Source organism: Dendrobates tinctorius, unplaced genomic scaffold (assembly GCF_039654945.1).
Source record: "Dendrobates tinctorius isolate UK_male_01 unplaced genomic scaffold, ASM3965494v1 ptg000070l, whole genome shotgun sequence".
Classification (NCBI taxonomy): Eukaryota; Metazoa; Chordata; class Amphibia; order Anura; family Dendrobatidae; genus Dendrobates; species Dendrobates tinctorius.
Genome location: NW_027361738.1, coordinates 74,736,701 through 74,755,903, shown reverse-complemented (window position 1 = coordinate 74,755,903; position 19,203 = coordinate 74,736,701). Strand labels below are relative to the sequence as shown.

The window sequence follows — 19,203 nt, the reverse complement described above, 5'->3', positions numbered from 1 at the left end:
TGAAATTTTGTGCCCTTTTTTTCTCCACACGTACCTTTGATCATTGTGACTAAAGAGTTCTATTTTAACCTCATCGGTCCACAGGACTTGTTTCCAAAATGCATCAGGCTTGTTTAGATGTTCTTTTGCATCCTTGTTACGCTGCATTTTATGGTGAGGACACAGGAGAGATTTTCTTCTGATGACTCGTCCATGAAGGCCATATTTGTGCAGGTGTTTCTGTACAGTGGATCAATGTACCACAACTCCAGAATCTGCTAAATCTTTCTGAAGGTCTTTTGCAGTCAAGCGGGAGTTCTAATTTGCCTCTCTAGCAATGCTATCAACAGCTTTCAGTGGAATTTTGCTTGGTTTTCCTGACTTTATCTTGACCTGTTCCTGTTAGCTGCCATTTCTTAATTACATTTCAAACCGAGGAAAGGACAACTTGAAAACTCTTTGCTATATTGTAGCCTTCTCCTGCTTTGTGGTCTTCCATCATTTTCAGAATGCTAAGCAGCTGCTTAGCAGAACCCATGGCTGCTGTTTTTTGACACAAGGCTAGATGAGGTTGGGTTTTTATAAAGCTGGTAAATTTTCATCACCTGGCCTTTCCTAATGCTGATAGTGAACAAGCCATAACCCTAACAGACTAGGGTCTAACACCTTGATCAACCTTATCTGAGCACACAAATCTCCAAGGGTGTCCAAACTTTTGCATTTTATAATTTTTAAAATGTATATATGTATATATCTTATTGTATTTTTTTTTTTTTTTCCCTGGAAGTGTCATCTTTAACACTAGACCTTTTTAGAGATCATTTCATCTTCAACTTGCGTAACTGTTCACAATAACAGTAATTTTGACCAGGGGTGCCCAAACTTTTACATGCCACTGTATGTGGTTCTGACTCAGAGTTGCAGCCTGTAACTGTACTCCAGAGCTTCATACAGCTGCATCATTCATGGCTCATCTGCACAGAGTCCATGCTCTGTGATTCTAAAGGCCCCGTCACACACAAAGATGCACCAGTGATCCCGACAACGATACGACCTTGTCAGGATCGCTGGTGCATCGCTACATGATCGCTGGTGAGCTGCCAAACAGGCAGCTTCACCAGTGATCAGCACCAGCAAGGACTCTGGTATCCAAGGTAAACATCGGGTTACTAAGCGGTGCGCATCACTTAGTTACCCGATGTGTACCTTAGAAACCTGCATGCTCGCGCCGGGAGCTGCCAGCACGAAGGTTTTTAAGGTACACATCGGGTAACTAAGTGATGCGCGACGCTTAGTAACCCGATATTTACCTTGGATACCAGCTCCCAGCGCCTGCTTAGAGCGCTGGGAGCCTCGCTGATCGTTGGCTCCGCTGCCACACGCAGCGATGCGCGCTGGCCAGCGGGAGACCAGCGATCGAAAAATGGCCCAGGACGATGCATGATCAGCGATACCCGGCGGGGGAGGGGGCGGTCGCTGATCCCCGTCACACACAGCGAACTCGCTGGCGAGATCGCTGTGGCATCACAAAATCAGCGATCTCTCTAGCGAGATCGCTGTGTGTGACGGGGCCTTAAGTTTTTAAAAAATGGCAGTATGCTTAGGCTATGTGCACACGTAGTTTTTTGGGTGTGCAGGTTTTGGAGAGAAAACCGCAGGTAAATCCGCAGGACAAAAGTCCTGCGGTTTATCTGCGGTTTTGCCTGCGGTTTTACACCTCATAATGGATGAGGTGTAAAACTGCAGCGTTTCTGCACCAAACAATTGACATGCTGCGAATTGTAACCCGCAGCAAAACCGCGCGGAAAAATCTGCAGCATGTGCACTGCGGTTTTTTTTTTCCATTGGAAATAAAGGTACTGTACAAGGCAGCAGAATCTGCTGCGTTTCCACAGAGCCAAAACCGCTGCGGAAACGCAGCAGATTTCACTGCGTGTGCACATACCCTTATGTTTGCTGGGTTCCTTTTTCTGATCAGCCAGTTTTAATCCTGTATTTGGCCAGTTTTTTGTGTTTTTTGTTTATCCTGGAGAAGCCATGACATTGACCAAGTCGTGGCCGGATACATATGTGATTAAGGTGTTTTGTTAATACAAGTTCTGTGTGTTCATTTTATCAGTCAGATTGTGTTCCACAAAGGACTCTCCTTTTTGTAGTAGCAAAATGTTTACTTAGCAAACCAGATGAAGCTTACGATGGAGAACAAGTTCCTGGCGACTTCCTTCCCCCAATATCAAACAAGTGGAATTTTTGTTAAAGACTTTTTATACGGTTATATATCCTCATTCCCGATTATCACGACTTTGATATGTGGCAGTGTTTAGCAGGAGACATTTGACTACTACACATCAAGGGTCTGCGCTCCATCCCATGGTGCATATTGATGTCCCATGAGGACTCCTCCATGCAGACCATGTGTGGCTCCTGATGCTGACGTAGACAAACACTATATGAGCAAAATGTATTACGTTTTTTCATTTAGCTCCATTGGCTCATGTGTATAACATCAGGCCCCCCCGCCATGACGTCTGCCTTTACCAACATGTGACAGAACGGCTGGTGGTGTGAAACTCACTGATAACAGCGCGGTCCTGATACCGGTGTCACAAGTCCCTTCATGACATGTCTTCCCTCCAAAATCTTCCCCCATCACCTGTAAGATATTAAGTGAAAAACTGCTGCAACTCTGCCACGAAGTGGAGACCCCGTAACGTTAGAGCGGTGGGCCAAGTGCTGTGGAGCAGAGGGCAGAAAAGTCACCAACACTCTGCTGATTTCATAACTGCAGAATCCAGACCTCCTCTGGTATTAACATCTGCACAAACTTCGCCCCCTCCGGGAGCTTCATGGCCTATCAGCTACATGCAGCCATACATCACCCAGCACAACGCTGATCGTCTGATAGACTGGTGTAAAGCTGCCGCTATTGGACTCTGGAGGAAGCGTGTTCTGTGCAGATCACACTTCTCCATCTGGCGTCTTATGAACGAGTCTGGGTTTAGTGATTCCAGGAGGACATTACCCACCTGACTGCATTGTGCCCGGTGTGGTTTGGTGGAGGAGGATGTTTTCCAAGGATCAGTTTCAGCACCTTAGTTTTGGTGAAGGGAATTCTTAATGCTTAAGCACCAGACATGTAGGACAATTGCAGCTTCCAATTTGGTGGGAATGTTTTGGGAAGGCCTTTTTCTGTTCCCGGTCACTGTACCCCAGTGAACAAAATCTGTAAAGAAATGGTTTGGGGAGTTGAATGTGGAAGAACTTGAGGCTGCCCATATCTCAGACCTCACCCCCATCCAACACTTTGTGGTGAACTAGAAGGAAATTGTGAGCCCGGGTCTTGTACGAATCTTGTGGAAGCTGTTTCTGGTGAAAAGAGGAATCAAACTCCCTATTGGTTTTGCAATTGAAAGTCTGAAGAGCTTCTATTCCATTACTTTTACCCATATAGTTTGTATTCTAGAAGACCTCTTCCTCGACTGCCCCAGTTTTTGAGCGTGATGAATGTCAGTCACCGATGGAACCCTTTTATCTCTATGAATACGTTAGGAACGCCGTAGGTTGCCGTCCAGCTCATCTGATTCCTGTTTGCAGCATGTGACAGATACACACTAGGTAGTAAATCCCATAAAAATTGGATGGATATATTGACGATTAACCAAATTGTCTACGTCATTAACGGCTATACATAATGGCCCTGGGACGAAAATGTTCATCTGGGTATGAGGGATTGTACAACACATTAATGCACTGGTTGAGAAATGTAAAGTTTAGGCAACCGAAAACCAACATGTAGGTTAATGACTGCCGGTGTTGCCTTGTTTTCCTGTCCTTCAGAGGTGACCATTACGAGGGCTAGTACAGCTACTGGATTTAGGTCACTGCTGACTGTTAAGCAGCTCTGATAAGCTGTCCCCATGTAAGGAGGAAATGAATAGACCTCTTCATGCTGCCGCCGCAGTAATGAGATCGGGAAGTGTTTTTTTGCTGACTACACAAGGAGACAATGACCTGGTCACTCCGCTTCCATATGAGAAATCCCGTCTTTCTGCCAATTCAGTCCTTCTGTTATACCGTATCTAGCCTGTAATATTTATTTTGGACATTCTCTGGGTCACGGTGGGAGAATTTGATCGTGATCAAAATTGGACATGTCTTGGCTTTATTTATTTTTAAAATGTTTGTATCGATGGTCTGGAAAAAAATATATGGGCATGGTAAAAGGCTCATAGGCACTAATGGGTTCATGTTTTATCTAGACAGAAGAAAAGAATAAAACTTATAATGTGAAATTCTGCTGTGTGAATGGGGCCTAAAGCTGCATTTACACCCATCCTTGATGTAAACAGGCTACCGATCGCTTGACAAACGAGCAAATGATCTTTTGGTTTGCACGAAAGATCGTTATTTTCGGCAGCACATTGTCCTGTGTAAGCAGGACCTGTGCTGCCGAGAACGGTGGCACTGAATGATCCCTTACCGACTGTTTTGCTGCACATATGAAGTGCAGTCTGCTTGTGTGACGTGGCTATTAAACGATTTTTATCACGTTTAGCTGTCGACGGTTGTATAACACTGCGCATTACGTAATGCCATCTATAGATACATTAGTAGCGGCTCGACTGCTAGAACCCCACCCATTCCAAGGACGGCAGGTTTCGGTTTATTCTCTTTTTACAAATGAAATGTCAAAGTAACCAAAATCCTTTTTGGTTCTTGGCATCTAGGGGGATCCTCAGAGGTCAGACACCCACCCGTCATACCATTATTGCATGTCCAAGTTGAAAAAATCTTTTGGCTGCCATTTATGTGATGCATACGGCCCGCTTTAGTGCTGGTGAGTAGTGCCGACCTCCGGGGACTCTCCGAACACCAGTAAAGTCTATGAGCAGACTCATTTACAAAAAGTGAAAATAAAGACTAGGGTTAGCGAGCCGCTTACAGGAAACTAATCTGTAACCTTTATGGGCACTTTGGGAGTCATTTCTTTTTTTTTTTTTCAGGAACTTCTTGCATTTTTAGTTGTAGACAAACCCGGGCTTTGTTGTAAGTCTGCAGTGGGCCGCTTTCTTTTTTTTTTTTTTTTTTTTCCTTTTTCTTCCCCCTTTTTACAAGTTTCTGTAGCCAGGCCTATTATATGGACAAATGGCTGACCCACTCCGCTTAGCATCCATTGCTGCTAATGTAAAGTTTTCCCATACCCCCCAGCAATCATGTGATTGAATGAGCTGCAATACCGGCAACAGCCTGTAGGCGAGTGTAGCGCTGTTTTTATAAGAAAGCTTGCCATGGCTTTCTTATTTATTTTTCCAAACCTTAATTTCCAGGAGCCTAATTGGATTCACTTTAAAAACCCCTTTAGCTCAGTAAAGCTTGGATTTTATAAGATGATTAAGGGACATTAACTCAGATCAGGCAAACACCTCGGAATAATCTGATGATTAAGGTATAGGATAAAATAATGCGAGCAGATGGAAAATGGTAACCTGAATTAAAGCGCTAGTACACACTTCTGAAAACAGGACTGCTTTGGTTTGAAAACAGCGCCACGCCTGGTCGTGTGCGGTACTGCAGCTCAACCGCATTCACTCATTACTCTGTGAAAGCAAATTTCTGCAACCATAAAAAAAAAAAAATTAGGGAATTATGTTCTTATGGAGCAGAGCAGTGAAGAAGAGCCAAAAATGGCTCTGGATGGGGGATTTTTTTTTTTTTTTTAAAGGGCAATGCTCCAGAATAAACACTAAAACTTGTATTTAGAGTTGCAATTTTAGAGACATAGCAGAGGAAGTTACTGTATATAGCTAGGAATAGGGAGGGAATAGGTACTCTTGTATTTTGGCAACTTGAAAACAACCGTTTAAAAGTGAAAGACTTTCAAGACTTTATGGACAGTGTTCCTTTTAGTACAAATTACACAAATACTATTTTGTCCCATTTTACAAATAGAGCAAATATTAAAATTAATTCTGTGGGTCCCAGGATCTCAATAAAACATAATAGTCCGCAACATCTTCAGTTTATCTTTAATGCACTTTTTAATGAAAATTTTAGCAAAGAAACATGAAAACTTTTTCCAACCTTGCACAACCACCAATATGTTCACACAAGTGAAGTTTTTAGTCCAAGGTGGGTAAGGGGGTGTTGTCTTGTAGTACAAGCTCTAGATGGCTGAATTAAATGGAATCTGAAAACGTTTTTTTGCTACATAGTCTGACAGCAGTATGAGGTAGGAACAGAGAGCCTAATTTCAGGGATGTGTCGCTTATTAGGCTGTGTGCAGTGGTTTCAATACAATCAGTGTTTTATCAGCAGGATATTATCACTACCTGCAGGGAAGTCAGGCTAATCTGTGTAACCCTGCCTTCCCCCCACTGATTGGCAGCTTGTTGACAATTAATAGCGTACAGAGCAAGCTGCCAGACTGGTGTGGGCAGAGTTATATACGGCTCGGCATTCTGAGCTCTGCTACATCTTCGGCAGCGAAAACGGGAATTCTTTCAATACCTCACCAAGCAGTTTAAGGCTATGTGCACACGTTGCGGATTCTGCTTTGTTTCCGCAGCGTTTTTGGTCCTGCGGAAACGCAGCAGTTCCGCAGACATGGTACAGTACCATGTTAGCCTATGGCATTTCAAATCCGCTGTGCTCACGCTGCGGTTTATAAACTGCAGCATGTCAATTCTTTGTGCGGATTCCGCAGCGGTTTCACACCTTTAATATAGTAGAGGTGTGAAACCGCAGGGCAAAACCACAGGCAAAACCACAGGTCACTTTACCTGCAGTTTTACCTACGGATCCGCGCGGAAAAACCCGCAGGTGAATCCGCAGCGTGTGCACATAGCCTAATAAGTGGCACATCCCTGGGAATCAGGCTCTGGCCCTACATCATGCTACTCTCGGGTTACATGGCAAAAACCTCCTGATAATTGGTTCTCATCGGCTTCTAATATCATGCTTAGATAACGGTAGAGAAGGTGTTGCAGTGAATTCTGTTTTATTGATATCACAATTTGAGAGGATTTTTCAGATATATTTTGGGGGTCATGTTTTATCGTCCCAGAAGTTCAGCCACGTCTCGTTTTTCCTTCACCTTTATTGGCGGTAAAACAACTAGCTGCAGCAGGAGCCTCCCCCCTTTGCCTTGTTCACAGTAGGACAAAGCTATTCTTATGCTCCTATTTGGTTAAACGATAATCAGTCATTCCCCAGCAGAGGTCTGAAACACTTTGGACTTGTTCACAGGCAGCTAATGGCTTTCTTCCGAAATGGCAAGTAATAGCTGGAGTAGTTACCCACCTTTTCGTCATACACTGAAGATGCTTTTTTGATCTAATATATCTCTTTATGGACATTAAGCCTAAAAATCTAAACTATATATGCTGTAGGGATTCACACTCTTTGGCTGCCGGTAGAGTACACACAGGGATCCCGTTCGTGTTCAAACAGTGAGCAGCTTAAAGTCAATAAACGATCACGGCTTAGAAATAAAAACATCCTTTTCTCGGCACAAAGGTGTGACAAAATAAACAAAACAATTCACATAGCAGATACCGGCTCACCCATTTAGAATAAAGCCAACTCTCTCTCCCACTGGTAGAGATTGACTAGCACAGCGAGGTCCTTTTCTCCTCCTACACACAGACTGCTCTGAGTCTGCTCAGTTACCTTATAAAGCACCTGGAAAGCTTGGACTGGAGATTTGGGAGCGACCATTCCCACCCAAGCTTTTCTGATCACTCCTAAAGCCTGGACCCAAAGCTCGATCCAATTAAAAACTTCTCAGCAACATTCTGTTGCCGGAACCTAAGTTCTGTGAATTGCTCCACCGAGACTAGCCACCTCGGTGACTTATACCTCCCATCCAGGTGTGGGGGCGGTATGAGGTACGCATGTGTATATGTGTATGTATGTGTGTGTGTGTGTGTGTGTGTGTGTGTGTATATATAATATACGGTATATATTCTTTTCTTTCTTTTTTTTTTTTTTTTCTTATTTATTCTTAATATGTTGTGATTTTTAATTTTTTCCACTGCCTCTTTAAGGGGGTTGTAAAAAGGTTTTTTTCCAAATGTATCGGCATCCACGCTTAGTGGGGTCGGAGTGCTTTTTTTTTACGCTTTTTATTTATCACACATCATTAGGACCCTTCAGTATTTTTGCAGATTTTGTTCTTCAGCTGTCAGTGCTCATTTTGCCAATATGCTAATCCTGTACATTTACTCAATTCCCACTCAGCTCATTAAAGCAGAGAACAGATGTCACATTTGCCGCTATGTAAGTTAGGGCTGCAGGTTTAGTCCGGACATTCCCGATGTGTCGTCTTCAAAGGCTTTTAATGTATGAGTGGGTCAAATGTGATGAATTGTTAATTCTGTCATTCTTGTCAATACAGAATCATGAGTGGCAGGGTGCTTGACATTCACATATCACTTGCTGGAGTGTGAATGTGTTTAGCGGTGAGGTGCAGTAACTGATCCTGCGGGGGCACCCTGACTTTTCATCTAGATGAGCAGCTATCTTTGTATAGGTCACTGGTCATCATAGCATTCTGACAGTATTATGGGGGCATTCTGTTATGGGGGACTTGTCTGTGGGTACGGTTTTTAAACCTTTTCTTTGTAATTTGTGGTACACATACTCTTTCCACTCTATACTCCATAAGTATGCCACTTCTCCACTTGCGGTGCGTGTGAATGAGGTATTTAACATTTTACATCTCATTCAGTCGCCAACTATTCTGACCAAAAAAGCTTCTGATAAGCTCCTTTTTGAATTACAGTGGGACTTGGCTGAAATGAAGATACCCTGGCCAACCCACAGCGAAAACTTGAATTTGCATATGACAAATCCATTCTGTGTGGACATGGACATGGCCAAAGGGTTGTTTTAAAGGGGTTCTCCAATGCATCTGTGGTGCTGAAAGCCATTGTGCACCTCACCTATTTATTTGGAATACAGTCGGCAGGGTGCGCGATACCTACCGATTATTCCTCCTGGCAAGCTCCTGCCGATGCAACATCATCAGCATCTCTCAATACGTATGTAGAGGGTGCCGGAAAACCCCCTTTAATGGCATATATCATTGAGCATTTTTTCTTGCCCCCCTTTGCTCTGCATTGGTCATTTTCAGCTGAAGATATGCTCTTTGTAGATGACATCTGGTTCCCTCCCCATCAGGATCTTTTGAGCCCATGTCTTCTGCTTCTTACATCCAATTAGCCCTTTACAAGACGTGACTGCTTGTCAACCTTCTGAATAATTACTTGACATGGGGTTATAAACTGAGATTTGGGTAGTGTGTACCCAGAGTGTAAGTGAATGCATGCAAAATGACAAGTACTGTAATTAACCGGGCGGGTACGTTAGCCTTTGCCTTATTGTCTGTCACCATGTGAAACCCACGGTGGAGGGGTGCCGAAAACAAGAGGGATGGCAAAGTTGTTGGATTCGAATCACTTTTATTTGCTGATGGAAAGAATAAAGGTGTATTTACTCATAGTAACAAGACAACAACAAGAAATATCCAGATATGTTACGTCATCGTAACAAATGTGTTTTACTATTTCCGAATGCTGGCTTCCGAAAGATGGCCCTTTTTAATAGAGAGCTAGTCCCTAAGGCGCTCCACCCTGGCCTATGTAGGGGGATCCTGAAGAGGGGACACCTCTTCTCTCTCATCTATCTCTTTTTAGACTGTACATGGACAATGCTATAGAGACGTCTAAATTTAGGACTGTGACCGAGGGTCTCCTGACCGAACTCAGCGGCCTCATGTAAGCGTATCGGGCTGACCAAAGACCAATGGTCCTTCCGGAAATCACGGTCCATCCTCAGACCATGATACAGAGACGTCTGAATTTGGCCTTACGTGGCATATAGACGGGTTTTGATATCCCAGATATATGCAAGTTGACACGTAAAAAGGAGATGCTCACATTTGTTTTTCAAGATCCGTCATAAAGGACGGCTCACCGACCTCGGCTTAAACTTGCGCTTTTCCATCAAATGTGAAAGAGCCATTGCAGGTCGCCAGAACAGACTACCAATTTGGCTGATCTGTGAACTGTTCACGGTGTCACAGGGAGCCCTTACCCTTTAATTAAAATATTAATTAAGTAGATATATTCTTTATTTTATTAAGTTGATGTATATGTCACCATTATTATAAAATATTATGAGATTTCATGATACGATTGTAATAAAATGTTCAGTCATTTTAAGTGAGAGCATGAATTTTTAAAATATATGGTAATTACTGTGACTCTGGTGGGTGTGGACCCACTGCGCCACTGGCCAGGCTAACTTTGAAGGGTCGTGAATAAGTGACTACCAAGATTTCACTATAGCCTCTGATGGTGAGGATAGGCTTGGACCGCTCCAGCGCAGTCCCCAGATCTGCAGCAGCTGACAGATGTGTCAAGGCAGGAATGCGGAGGGCGAAGACTGAAGCATAGTCAGGTGGTCCGAAGTCTGGGCAGGCAGCACAGATTGAAAATATGTAGCGGAGATCAGGAGTGGAGCGATCAGACAAAACGGGAAGACCAGCCAAGTTGCTAACAGGATAAAAGGAGCAAAACACCTTGCCAGAGCACAAGTTACTATCTGCATCAGATGCTAAGCTCAGGTAAAGTCGGAGGGAGGACCTGCCTGGCAAGAAAATACCACCTGCTGGCAAGGGATTGGTCAGGGAAGCTAATCAATGGAGGAATCAGTGGCTACAAGTTCCTACAAGGCCTGGCCGTGCCTCCCTATAACCAGGTGGAGGCTCTCCCTCAGCAAGACATATAGCAGAACTGGAGATGATGCATGAAGCAGCTCAGACACTGGGAGGAGCAAAGCGGTACACGCGGTAAGTAGGGCGGCGCTTACCACCTGTGCCAGACATAGGCGTAACTATTTCTTTATTCTCTCCCAAACACTGTGCGCTTCTTTTAATGCTCAGTTTATGCTCCTTTTAGAAGCTACTTTCATCTTCTGCTCGGCAAGATCAATACATTATGTTCAAACTGTATACTGGGCTTTTGAGCTTTCCCTGCCTGAGCATTGCTACTTGGCTCCCTTGTGCTCAGACAAGGTACTTCCCAGTCTTTGAATATATTGTATACATCTTTGCCATGCAGCAGTTGAAAGCCGCTTCTAAAGGAGCTTGAAGTATGCACTCAAACATCACTGCAGCATAGTGTTTGAGAAAAAAGGAAGCAAAGTAAGGTAATGAAATGCATAACAAAAAGTCAGAACTTTACAATGCTAAAAAGACAAAATTGTTAATTATTAATCTTAATGGGTGGGGTGTTAGCTTTTTTTTTTTTTTTTATTTTGCCTTGATTTAAAAAAAAAAAAGAAAAACACTAAAGTATCCTAAAGGTGCTTATACCATTCTGCAAAAAAAAAAAAAAAAAAAAAAAAATATATATATATATATATATATATATATATATATATATATATATATATATATATATATATATATATATATATATATACATACATACATACATACATACATACATACATACATACATACATACAGTGGGGAAAAAAAGTATTTAGTCAGTCAGCAATAGTGCAAGTTCCACCACTTAAAAAGATGAGAGGCGTCTGTAATTTACATCATAGGCAGACCTCAACTATGGGAGACAAACTGAGAAAAAAAAATCCAGAAAATCACATTGTCTGTTTTTTTTTTTTTCATTTTATTTGCATATTATGGTGGAAAATAAGTATTTGGTCAGAAACAAAATTTCATCTCAATACTTTGTGATATATCCTTTGTTGGCAATGACAGAGGTCAAACGTTTTCTGTAAGTCTTCACAAGGTTGCCACACACTGTTGTTGGTATGTTGGCCCATTCCTCCATGCAGATCTCCTCTAGAGCAGTGATGTTTTTGGCTTTTCGCTTGGCAACACGGACTTTCAACTCCCTCCAAAGGTTTTCTATAGGGTTGAGATCTGGAGACTGGCTAGGCCACTCCAGGACCTTGAAATGCTTCTTACGAAGCCACTCCTTCGTTGCCCTGGCGGTGTGCTTTGGATCATTGTCATGTTGAAAGACCCAGCCACGTTTCATCTTCAATGCCCTTGCTGATGGAAGGAGGTTTGCACTCAAAATCTCACGATACATGGCCCCATTCATTCTTTCATGTATCCGGATCAGTCGTCCTGGCCCCTTTGCAGAGAAACAGCCCCAAAGCATGATGTTTCCACCACCATGCTTTACAGTAGGTATGGTGTTTGATGGATGCAACTCAGTATTCTTTTTCCTCCAAACACGACAAGTTGTGTTTCTACCAAACAGTTCCAGTTTGGTTTCATCAGACCATAGGACATTCTCCCAAAACACCTCTGGATCATCCAAATGCTCTCTAGCAAACTTCAGACGGGCCCGGACATGTACAGGCTTAAGCAGTGGGACACGTCTGGCACTGCAGGATCTGAGTCCATGGTGGCGTAGTGTGTTACTTATGGTAGGCCTTGTTACATTGGTCCCAGCTCTCTGCAGTTCATTCACTAGGTCCCCCCGCGTGGTTCTGGGATTTTTGCTCACCGTTCTTGTGATCATTCTGACCCCACGGGGTGGGATTTTGCGTGGAGCACCAGATCGAGGGAGATTATCAGTGGTCTTGTATGTCTTCCATTTTCTAATTATTGCTCCCACAGTTGATTTCTTCACTCCAAGCTGGTTGGTTATTGCAGATTCAGTCTTCCCAGCCTGGTGCAAGGCTACAATTTTGTTTCTGGTGTCCTTTGACAGCTCTTTGGTCTTCACCATAGTGGAGTTTGGAGTCAGACTGTTTGAGGGTGTGCACAGGTGTCTTTTTATACTGATAACAAGTTTAAACAGGTGCCATTACTACAGGTAATGAGTGGAGGAAAGAGGAGACTCTTAAAGAAGAAGTTACAGGTCTGTGAGAGCCAGAAATCTTGATTGCTTGTTTCTGACCAAATACTTATTTTCCACCATAATATACAAATAAAATGAAAAAAAAACAGACAATGTGATTTTCTGGATTTTTTTTTTCTCAGTTTGTCTCCCATAGTTGAGGTCTACCTATGATGTAAATTACAGATGCCTCTCATCTTTTTAAGTGGTGGAACTTACACTATTGCTGACTGACTAAATACTTTTTTGCCCCACTGTATGTATGTATATGTGTGTATGTATGTGTATATATATTCTAAAATATTATATAAATTTTACATGACGTTTCAAGCACTCCGATGTAGAAAAATAAAATGGAATTTTGCCCAAAAATGTAGCTTTTGATATTAATAGGTTAATATTTCATTTGAGCCTCGTTGTGTCTGTATTTTGCTGATTCAGTGGTAAAATCAGAGTAATGGGCAGATTTTTGTTGTTAAGCATTTTGTACAGAATAAAATATCAATTCTAATTAAATATTCATCAGTGCTCATCACACAAATGTCTTCGTGGTGGAAAGCCGGATTTTAGCTGATTCCTTCTCTCATTTGCACTACAAAGTCTTTTACGGTCCTGAGATCTCAAAGAAAAGAAAGGGGGGGAAAAAAAAAATTTTAAGTGAAAAATGAACATCTGGCGTACGGCTAACATTGCACAAAATGCAAATATTTCACATCGCGCTCCCCCCCCCCCCCCCCCATTTTTGTTTTCCTGCTAGGATTTGCAGGTGATTTGCAAATTCTTGTTTCATCTGACACATGAATGAATATTAACATGACAATGCTGGGATGTCAGATGGTGCCCAGGGATGGTTAAAAGGAGCAGTTGTCATGTCTAAGCGAGCGTTTACCACGTTAAGGATGATTAAGTATTCCCAATTACTGGGGGCTTCTTATACCCTCATCGACTGTTCATTGAGGAAGTTGGCACTGCGGTGTATCAGACCAGCACTATGTAAAGGGTCATAATGTCATGTAACAGGGTTTTATAAAGTGGGACAAATAAAAATGTCTCCTACAGTGATACAGTCTGCATTGCTCCAATCATGAATATTGCTTGCCACACACTTTTTAGATCACTTTCGGCCAAATCCTTTAATTTTGCTGGATTCATGTGAATCGAAACGCAAAAAATTCAAATTTTGGAGTATGTGTATTTCGCTTTGCAATAATTTGCTCATGTCTAGTGGTAACTTTGAGATCGGTGGGATCCAACCGCTGAGACCCCCAGTCAAAACCAAAGCTGGGTACTTTCTCCCTGTTAAATTGGAGCAGAAGTGTAGCTCCACTCATTCCCTATGGGAACAGATAAGGGTACCCCATTCTGGCAATCTGTGGGGGTCCCAGCATTGGTTTACATCTATACCTTGATAAAATATAGTGTAATACTCCCTTAAGTGAGAAAACCACTGAAAAATTGGATATTCATAGTTTTGCTAAGTTTCTAACGTATGTATGTGATAACACAAATAATCACAAAATGCAGTTTACAAATGAAGGTCTTTATTATTTAGGGAAAAAGAAATCCAAACCTACAGGGCCCTGTGTGAAAAAGTGATTGCTGCCCCCCCTTCCTCCATTTAATGTTTTAACATTGGTCTGATTAATGCTACACCTCTTCTCAATCAAGAAGTCACTTAAATAGGACCCGCCTGACAAAGTGAAGTAGACCAAAAGACCCTCAAAACCTAGAGCTCATGCCGCCATCCAAAGAAATTCTGGAACAAAGGAGAGAAACAAAGTAATTAAGATCTATCAGTCTAGAAAAGGTTATAAAGCCATTTCTAAAGCAGTGTGTGTGTATATAGTACATATATTCTGTATTTATTTTTTATATCCTCTAACAATAGTAATTTTCTTATTTTTGCTTATGCAAATGATCTTGCAATATTGATCTTGCTTTTCTGCAGTCTCACAATTTTAATAGATTAAGTTTGGTTCCTTTTCAATCTGGAATTTGATAATCTAAAAATTAATGCAAGGGTTATTTTTTTTTTTTTTAAGATTATTTCAAAATACAGCTACTTAAATTGGGTCTTTTCTGTTCACAGTGAGAGTACCAATTTCTGTTTTTTTGTCTTTGTTCCCATAGGCAGCTGTTTTTTGATTTTTGGTTGGTTTGATCTCACATCACTTGGACCCAAGTGGTGCTGAGTTACCATATATTCTGAATTATTGGTCCAACATTTGCCCAAATTTTAAGTTCCCTTTTGAGCAATTTGCTCTCGCGTTGTTATCCAGTAGATCTGAAAGAGGAGGTGCTGAAAACGAGAGGCAGACAGAGAAGCCCTGTGATGCCTTGCTGCCATATTCCCTGTTGTTTATCCGGCCCTGTCATCTACGTGGCCATTGAATCTTGTGTCTGCGACGTTCCCTGTCAAGCACAAGTAGGTTACGAGGCTCTGACCGGCACAAAGATGCCCTCATTAATGGCGCGGATTAAGCATCTGCTAAAAATCCAGTCAGGAAAAGACAGGCCCTGAGGCCTCCTGCGGAGCAGCGACATAGATAGCAATCGCACGCGAGCTATGGTGTGTGAAGGGGCCCTATTTAGCATTGGGGCCCAGCAACTTAAAGGTACCATTTTGGTAAGAAGGACTGTACCATGTGTAGTTCTTTACACTAGTGGTCAACATATACAATATCAAACACGAATGGAGGCCTAAAACTGTATTAGTTGCCTATAGCAACCAATCAGATCTTGGCTTTTACTCTATCAGAGCAGTTTAAAATATGAAAGCTGATCTCTGATTGGTTGCTATGGACAACTCTGATACTCGTACTGTTACACAGTTTCCCTATAGGCCGCCTCCATCTTTTGTGCGATGCTACCATGTTTATAGGCTTAACGCCTTATGGAGACGAACCATTTTGTTTTGTTTTCCTCTCCTTCTTCCAAGAGTCATAACCATGACTTTTTTTTTTCTTTTTTTTTTTTCCGTCAACCTATCCTTACGAGGACTTGTTTTTTGCGTGAAGAGTTTTTCAATGATAAAATTTACGTTCTCACATAATGTGGGGGGGGGGGGGAATAACAATTCTGTCATTGTTTTTTGTGGGTTTAGCTTTACAGCGTTCATTGCGCGATAAAAATGACCCGGCATCCTGATTCTGTAGGTCAATGCTATTATTTATGATAAAAGTCAATTCTGGCGTTTTGGGTTTTTCTTAACAGCATTTACCTTTTTATATAGGTCAAATTTTATATTTTGATAAATCGGACTTTTATGGATGCAGCAAAACAAAATATTATTTTTATTTTTGAATGGCATAAAAAGAGGATAATTCGCACTTTTATACTTGAGCTTTGTGCGTAAATTAAACTGGACAACAGCATGCGGTGAATGTTTTTTTTTTTTTGTTTTTTTTTTGTTTTCCCCTCCTTTTGCCTTCATGGGTGTAAATGAAAACGTGCTATTGCCATGCATTGTGCTGTTGGTCATGCATACAGACCGAAGACATGCTAATCTGAACTCCGTCTTATAGGAACTTGTTAAAATGCAAAGTCTAGACTAGAAAATGTCTCCTATACTGCATATCTTCTAGATATGCTGATTTGGGAGATCCTATATAGAGCTCTTTTTATAGGACATGATTGTCTGCGGTGCATTGTTTTGTCCTGTGGTTGGACCCTTTTGCCTTTTATTGTAGGGCATGTTCCAATTTTTTGACCCAACAGCCCCACCCAATGGTCATCTTGAGTATTGGTTTTTGTTGCGGTAGGGCACTGCAATATCCTTTTTTGCAGTTCTTTCATAGCACAGAATAGTTATCCATGCATAAAACATGTGAACGATCCTCCAGTTTGCTAGAATTGTTTTTAATATTTAATTTTTCCATATTTGTCATCGACAGGAACGTGGGTAAAAAGTAGTATCGGGATCATCCAACAGGAAGGACACCAGCTGACCTGGACCTACATTGCTCCACAGATGGGATACTGGGTTGCAGCCATGTCTCCTTCAAACCCAGGTAAGAAGTTTGGTAATATATAAGTACACCTATCATTCGTATTAAAGAGATTATCACATTCTTTAACCCCTTTCTGACATCAGACGTACTATCCCGTCCATGGGCCCCGGGCCCCTATGCCCATGGACGGGATAGTACGTCTAGCGCGATCAGCTGATCATCACAGCTGACACCCGGCACAATGTGTCAGGGGCGGCCACGGACCACCCCCGACACGTTAACCCCTTGCACACCGCGATCTAGCACGATCGTGGTGTACCGGGGGTTAAAGGGAAGCATCGGCAGGAAGGGGGGCTCCCTCCATGGTTCCCTGAGCCCCCCACAGCAGCGCAATGTGCAGCGCTGCTGCGGGGGGCTCCATCCCTTCAGGTCCCCGAATCCAAGATGGCGACGGGGACCTTCTGGGGGCCTGCAGGGAGCTGGCTTCCTCAGTGCCTGCAAAGCGCAGGCGCGAGGAAGCCAAGTGCAGTGCCTGTGACAGATCAGTGATCTGTCGCATGACAGTTATGTCCCCCCTGGGACAATGTAATAAAGTTAGTTAAAAAAAAAAAGTGTAAAAATAATTTTTTTAAAAATCGCTAAATTAAAAAAAAAAATAAAAATAAAATAATATTCCCTAATTCATTTTTTGGAAATTAAAAAAAAAACAATAGTACACACATTTGGTATCGCCGCGTCCGTAACGACCCGCCCTATAAAACTGTCCCATTAGTTAACCCCTTTAGCGAACCCCTTAAAAAATAAAAAAGAAGCAAAAAATGTTTATCATACTGCTGAACAAAAAGTGCAATAACGCGCGATCAAACAGACGCATATAAATATCCATGGTACCGCTGAAAACATAATCTTGTCCCTCAAAAAAACGAGCCGCCTTTCAGCATCGTCAGCAAAAAATAGTTACAGCTCCCAGAATAAAGAGATGCAAAAATAATTATTTTTTTTTATAAAATTGTTTTCATTGCATAAAAGCGCCAAAACAGGAAAAAAGACCTAAATGAAGTATCGCTGTAACCGTACCGACCCGAAGAATAAAACCTCTTTATCAATTTTACCGCACGCGGAACGGTGTAAACGCACCCCCCCCAAAAGAAATTCATGAAACGCTGGTTTTTGTTCCTTCTGCGTCCCAAAAATCGCAATAAAAAGCGATCAAAAGATGTCACATGCCCGAAAATGATACCAATAAAAACGTCAACTCGTCCCGCAAAAAATAAGACCTCACATGACTCTGTGGCTCAAAATATGGAAAACTTATAGCTCTCAATATGTGGTGATGCAAAAAATATTTTTACAATAAAAAGTGTCTTTTGGCGTGCGACAGCCGCCAAACATAAAAACCGCCATAAATAGTAAATCAAACCCCCCGTTATCACCCCCTTAGTTAGGGAAAAATAATAAAATTAAAATGTATTTATTTCCATTTTCCCATTAGGGCTAGAGTTAGGGCTGAGATTAGGGTTAGGGGTGTGTTGGGGTTAGGGTTATTCGGGGTTTCCACTGTTTGGGCACATCAGGGGCTCTCCAAATGCAACATGGCGTCTGATCTCAATTCCAGCCAATTCTGCGTTGAAAAAGTCAAATGGTGCTCCTTCCCTTTGAAGCTCTGCCATGCACCCAAACAGTGTTTTACCCCCACATATGGGGTATCAACCTACTCAGGACAAATTGCAAAACAACTTTTGGGGTCCAATTTCTCCTGTTACCCTTAGGAAAATAAAAAATTGGGGGCAAAAATATCATTTTTGTGGAAAAAAATTATTTTTTTATTTTCACGCTGGGCGTTATAAACTTCTGTAAAGCACTTGGGGGTTCAAAGTGCTCACCACACATCTAGATAAGTTCCGTAGGGGGGTCTAGTTTCCAAAATGGGGTCACTTGTGGGGAGTTTCAATAGTTTAGGTACATCAGGGGCTCTCCAAACGCACATGACACCCGCAGACCAATCCATCAAAGTCTGCATTCCAAAACGTCACTACTTCCCTTCCGAGCCCCGACGTGTGCCCATACAGTAGTTTTCTCCCACATATGGGGTATCAGCGTACTCAGGACAAATTGGACAACAACTTTTGGGGTCCAATTTCTCCTGGTACCCTTGGGAAAATAAAAAAATTGGTGACTAAAAGATCATGTTTGTTGAAAAAATACGATTTTTTTATTTTCACGCCCGGGCGTTATAAACTTGTGTGAAGCCCTTGGGGGTTCAAAGTGCTCACCACACATCTAGGTAAGTTCCTTGGGGGGTCTAGTTTACAAAATGGTGTCATTTGTGGGGGGTTTCCACTGTTTTGGTACATCAGGGGTTTTCCAATCGCGGCATGGTGTCCGATCTC

At 42.2% G+C, this 19,203-nt stretch overlaps 1 protein-coding gene across 1 annotated transcript in view; it reads left to right on the top strand.

The window, feature by feature from the left end:
- Positions 1-19,203, top strand: part of FAM171A1 (family with sequence similarity 171 member A1) — a 120,917-nt gene that overhangs the window by 79,644 nt on the left and 22,070 nt on the right. Inside the window, exon 6 of the mRNA XM_073581927.1 lies at positions 16,757-16,873. Within this exon, the coding sequence (XP_073438028.1) occupies positions 16,757-16,873 (117 nt within the window). The remainder of the gene's footprint in view (positions 1-16,756; positions 16,874-19,203) is intronic.